Genomic DNA, 6,346 nt, shown 5'->3' on the forward strand with positions numbered 1-6,346 from the left:
TACATATCACTTTTACTGTGCACTGTATCAGTGCATAATATTTTACCACTGTAACTGTAAGTTTTACTGGATCCATAAAGGATTATCAGTTGCATTTGTTATTGTTTGTTGTGGAGTTTATCTGTATAGAGTGCAATCAAAATAAAAAACAGACTACCAAGAGTGTCACTTTTTGATTCGTATTCGCTGGTTTTATTCAATTTTCTCAATGATGGTAAATTATTAGTGCTTAAAGATGTATTATTTAGATTTTCTTCCAGTATTTCAAAGGCAATGAGCTGTGTTCTGACCTGAAGCACAAGAAAAGCTAAAATGTTGGGGTTGATGACAGAGAAAGCAAATTAGAATTGTAAACCGAAAAAATCAATCAAATCAACAAGTGAGACAAGTGAGAGCTTTCACAATTACTTACGAAAATTAATACTTTTCCAAGCCTAACTAAATAACTGGAGGCAGAGTTATTTGTTATTTTTAATAGATCACAAACCTCTGAAATCGGTTGATAAATGTAAACGTTATCGTGTTTTTATCCAGAATCCAGATTATCCAGAAAAAAACGCAGCTCCTCCGTTTACCTCCATTTATTTTTAAGGCAGTCTTGCCTTCACAAACATGGCGGACGCGTTGACATATTGCAGCAACGGCTCAAAGCGGCCAATGAGGCGTCTAGGTATTTATGTCTATGGTTCTGACCTGCGTCTTGTTTTTCTAACCCATTTTGAAAGAATTGTATTTAAAGGGGTTAAAGGGGCCTAAAAATCTGTATATTTTGTAATAACATTGTCACGAACATTTCGAAACATTTCTTTATTTTCTTTATTCTAATCTTTTTATTCCTTATAGCGTAGCTGCACCGTAAGATATTTTAATGCTTTTTATTATTTATTGATTTAGTCATAAGAAATTGGTTTGAAAATGATAACTAAAAAAAACTATATATGAAAAAAAACTGTATAAAAATAGCATAAAACTGTATAAAACCATTGAAACATTTAGCACTGCATACTGTTCCACATATTATTTTTTGCCATACTGCCTATAAGTATGCAAAGCCTGCACAGTATAAAGCAGTGCTGGGGAAATTTGTGAGTTTACTTATTAAAATATATTTTCTATTAGCTCAGCTGATTTCGGTGAGCAGTTAGTACTGGATCCATAAAGGATTATCAGTTGCATTTGTTATTGTTTGTTGTGGAGTTTATCTGTGTAGAGTGCTATCAAAATAAAAAGCAGACTTCCAAGTGTCTTTTTTATTTGTATTCGCTGGTTTTATTCAATTTTCTCAATGATGGTAAATTATTAGTGCTTAAAGATGTATTATTTTGATTTTCTTCCAGTATTTCAAAGGGAATGAGCTGTGTTCTGACCTGAAGCACAAGAAAAGCTCAAATGTTGGGGTTGAAGACAGAGAAAGCAATGAAACAACTTAATTTCATTTAATGTACATTCAAATTACAAAACATGCATATGTCACAGTTATACTACATTAACATTAGAATTGTAAACCGAAAAAATCAATCAAATCAACAAGTGAGACAAGTGTGAGTTTTCACAATTTCTTACGAAAATTAATAAATTTCCAAACCTAACTAAATAACTGGAGGCAGAGTTATTTTTAACTCCATGTAGATCACAAACCTCTGAAATCGGTTGATAAATGTAAACGCTATCGTGTTTTTATCCAGAAAAAACCGCAGCTCCCCCGTTTACCTCCATTTATTTTTAAGGCAGTCTTGCCTTCACAAACATGGCGGACGCGTTGACGTATCGCAGCAACGGCTCAAAGCGGCCAATGAGGCGTCTAGGAATTTATTATGTCTATGATTTTAGGGTTATAAAATAGGCGTGGTATAGTGGCCCATTGCTTGTCTCTAATTGGTCAGTTGCGGTCATTCATTCTAAAAATAATTAGAAATTATTGTAAATGTTTATTATTAGTAGTAGTAGTAGTAGTAGTTCAAGTAGTGTTCGTAGTAGTATTATTAGTGTTATTTAAATTATGTAATTTCAATTATAGATAGTTACACGTTAATAAATAAAATAAAATAAAAATATGTTAATAAAATAAATAAATACAAACATACATACATAAATATAACAATAATAAAAAGTATATAATATGAATAGTTACATATTTATCATCATTATTATTATTATTATCATCGATAAATATAAATAGATACATGTGCAAAATAAATAATTGTATCAATAAATATTATAGTAGTAGTAGTAGTAGTAGTAGTAGTATAAATATAAAAGTGAATGAAATCGTTTTTATAACTCGGGGTTGCTGAAGATAAAAGTGTCCAGGGGGCTGTTTCATAAAACAAGTTTACCAAATTAGCCAGGCTTATTTCAGTTAGTCTGACTTATTTTCACTTGATTTGGATTCATAAAGCAAAAAACTCTGGCAACTTATGCTGGGAAACTAACCTGGTCCGGGGCAGGCTAACTGTCAGGCTAAGCTGGGCTGCGTTCAGCCCCGACAAAACATTGCGAAACGTTTTTAAACGGAAACAGCGGTGCGTTGAACACCCTGTTCTGATGACACAAGAGTTGCAACTATGGCAGCTGAGAAGGCCATTCTTTGTGTTCTTTTTGAAGAATTTTCGGAGCCTGATGAAATCAGTATAAATACGTGTTTAATACTGCAAAATACGCTGTCCAGAATAAAAGAGAACATCCCAATCGAGTGAAGGGATTTGTGGAAACTGTGGTTCCTAATTATTGTGATCCAACATTTGCCTCGCGCAAAATATGTAAATATGTATAGTATTTTTATGTTACATTAATCACTGTCTAGCACACCTTCCTAAGGAAAGGACCAGAAGACATTGCAATTACTCAATGATATTTAGACAGACTTCAAGAAGTTTCAGATCTATACTTGTGCTCTTATTATTTCAGTTATTTTGCCTTTAATGTAAATAAACATGTGCAAACAATATACTTACTCTTGTGAATTTATTTGGATGTTAATTACATTGTGCCAGCTGTCTCTTTAATACCGCGTGGTTTACATACATGTTTATTTTGATGTTAATTACATTTACTTACAAATTCCCACTGTATATAGCAGTGTGTGCATCAGTGTGTATACAACAGCCATAGCAAGATTTGTGTCAGTTTATTTACAGCATTCTAGGGATGTAGAAACTTCTACTATGACTTTTGGACCCATTGTGCGAGCTGTCTCTTTAATACCGCGTGGTTTATATACATGTTGCTGCCGACTGGGCTGACATTTTTTACACACTCACCAAACAAGAGAAAACATATCTCAAACCCCGTTGCACACCATTGCACACCGTTTCTAGAAAACATGTTGTTCAACCGGAAACCGTAGCAAAACGTTGCGCACCGGTTTGAGCTTGAATGTGCCTCAAATCAATAAAAATATAGGCTACGACCGACTGTATTTAATGTATTGTGCCCAATATTTAATGACTTTGTTTTAAGATATTTGAAAACATTTTAACATGCTGCTACATCCACATTCAGTTGATCAGCAGTTTCTAGCCATGCAGCCTTTCTCTCTGGTTTTATGACAGCTGTATACTCTATGGTTATTAGTAGAACATTAAAACATTACAATATAAAATTGCTCTTTAAAGCATTAAAAACACTAAATTAAAAGTTTAAATCACTAAATTAAAAATAATATAAAACAGACTATATTTTACATGATAAGAGGAATACACATTAACTAATTTGAGCTAGTAATTAGGGCTGTATTAGCTAGCTAACATTTGATTTACAGTTACTGCTATCATAAAAATACACTTATATGTAGGATTAAAATTCTACATGTGTCACATTTAATGTCCAACAACAAATATTTTAGCAGAATGCATATGTTATTCAGAATTATTACGCAATTATTCTATTGTGTTCCATCTGTTTAGCGCGCATGCGCGCAGCAGTGCTCGTTCACTCACATAAGCCTCGCCCACTCCTGACAACAAAATGGATATATCTGCATGACTTTCTAACATTTACAGATGAAAAATATACCTGTGACGTGTCAGTTATGCACTGAGGAAAACACAATGTCTCAAATGCATTAAACATCACAAATATTCGCTGTTTGCCATGGTGGATCGATTTGATCGATCAAATTTTGGAACATGGACCACTATTTTTGAAAATAGGCTCATTTTCCAACTCCCCTAGAGTTAAACAGTTGAGTTTTACCGTTTTCGAATCCATTCAGCCGATCTCCGGGTCTGGCGGTAGCACCTTTAGCTTAGCTTAGCATAGATCATTGAATCTGATTAGACCGTTAGCATCTCGCTCAAAAATGACCAAAGAGTTTCTATATTTTTCCTATTTAAAACTTGACTCTTCTGTAGTTACATCGTGTACTAAGACTGACGGAAAATGAAAAGTTGCGATTTTCTAGGTCGATATGGCTAGGAACTATACTCTCATTCTGTGTGTCACTCTGTGTCTATCAGGAGTGGTTGTTTTGCACCTGGCCAAGTCCTGGTTTGGTATTGGTTCGCTGGAGATATTAACTAGAACCGGAGAGTTAGATGTCCTGCGGTAAATTAACAACTCAAGAGGGTCATTTTTTTTTGTTTTTTCATTCTCATTTGCTTTGTAATAATTTTTTTAGGACATTATTGGACTTTATAATTAAAGAGCGTTTTAAATCTATTGTGATAAATGACCCTGACTAATATGTGGTAAGTATCTTAGTGTCTCTCATGTTTAGTTGTACTTGTAATAGAAAGTTCTTTTAGTTTGACTATATTTCACTGGGTTTCAGGTGTTTTTCTCTAGAGTGGTCAATGAAACTGCACATGTAATCGCTCACTGGATGTCTGTTGGATTTGCCCATGGTTAGTTGATTCTTCTTTACTAGTTTAATTATCACAATCTGTGATTGAGCTGAATACCCAAAATGTTAAACCACATGATCTGCATTTTCATGCAGGAGTCTGCAACACAGATAACTTCAGACTGCTTTCTATCACTATTGATTATGGCCCATTTGGATTTATGGAATCATATGACCCAAGTAACTTTCTTTTTCCCATACTTCATAATATTAGTGATTAAATATTAGTTTAATTTTTGTTGTATAACATAACATACAACGTGAGTGATTATATACGTACATGACCTCAGATCAGTTGTCACAGTAAGAGCTCATTTGTGACCCTGGACCACAAAACCAGTCATAACTGTGACTATAGTATAAGATTTATACATCACATGAAAGCTGAATAAATAAGCGTTCCATTGATGTATGGATTGTTATGATTGGACAATATTTGGCCGAGATACAACTATTTCAATATCTGAAATCTGAGGGTGCAAAAAAAAAAATCTAAATATTGAGAAAATCACCTTTAAAGTTGTCCAAATGAAGTTCTTGGCAATGCATATTACTAATCAAAACTTAAGTTTTGATATATTTATGGTAGGAAATTTACAAATATCTTCATGGAACATGATCTTAATATCCTAATGATGTTTGGCAAAATGTAAAAATCACAGGTGGGCATGTCCTTAAACTGTATTAATGAAAATCTAATCTAATTTTACTATTTTTGTTAGGTAGTCTATGTTGTTATCTGTTATCGTATAATATGTTATGTTTGTTGACTGCATTGTTTTTATTGTTCAGGAGTCAATCCACGGTATGTTTTGAGGAACTGGATGGCCGAATCTGCTATCAGAAAAGCAGAGAAAAATGACTTTTCAGAGGTATGACTACATGTGATGAACTTTGACATACATGCTGTCATGATCATGCTTATCATACATCTTAGTGCACTGTATTTGCTTTAATATATATTATTTTGAAATGTAGACTGACAATTATACATACAATGTAACATCTCTTCAGACACACTATTACTTGTCCTATGTCACAGTATTTCTTATGATGTATGTCTAGGTGGCACTGTTGCAGAAGACTCTAACAGAGCCATTTGTGGAGCAGGAGGAGGCTGAGAGAGCCGGATACTCCAGAAAACCTCCATCCATCCTGGGCTCAGCAGCTGAGGGTCAACTGTTCTTCGTAATCTGTTTTCTCAGTTTTCGCTGCAGTTCTAAAAAAGTATTTTTAATAATAATAATAATAATAATAACTGCAGGTCATCCATGGGTGGAGGGGGGAAGGAGGATTGTGGGAACTGAGGAGGAGGAGGAAACTTGTTGACTTTGGTTGCGCTGGGAGGAGCAGGAGGAGGAGGAGGCATCATGGGGTCAGGTGGTGGAGGAGGCAGGGTTTCCATTGATAGCGGAGGTGGTGGAAAAGATGTTTGGTTGCTAGAACCCTTCAAAAACAAACCAAAAATAACATTCAGATGAACTCCAAAAAAAAAAAAAAAAA

At 34.3% G+C, this 6,346-nt stretch overlaps 1 protein-coding gene across 1 annotated transcript in view; it reads right to left on the reverse strand.

Annotated features, from left to right (window-relative positions):
- Positions 1-5,997, reverse strand: part of LOC107675251 (decaprenyl-diphosphate synthase subunit 1-like) — a 17,911-nt gene extending 11,914 nt beyond the window's left edge. Inside the window, exon 1 of the mRNA XM_016469532.1 lies at positions 5,935-5,997. Coding sequence (XP_016325018.1) covers positions 5,935-5,997 — 63 coding nt within the window. The remainder of the gene's footprint in view (positions 1-5,934) is intronic.
- Between the last annotated feature and the right edge of the window lie 349 nt (positions 5,998-6,346).

Source organism: Sinocyclocheilus anshuiensis, unplaced genomic scaffold (assembly GCF_001515605.1).
Source record: "Sinocyclocheilus anshuiensis isolate Anshui unplaced genomic scaffold, SAMN03320099.WGS_v1.1 scaffold1090, whole genome shotgun sequence".
Lineage (NCBI taxonomy): Eukaryota > Metazoa > Chordata > Actinopteri > Cypriniformes > Cyprinidae > Sinocyclocheilus > Sinocyclocheilus anshuiensis.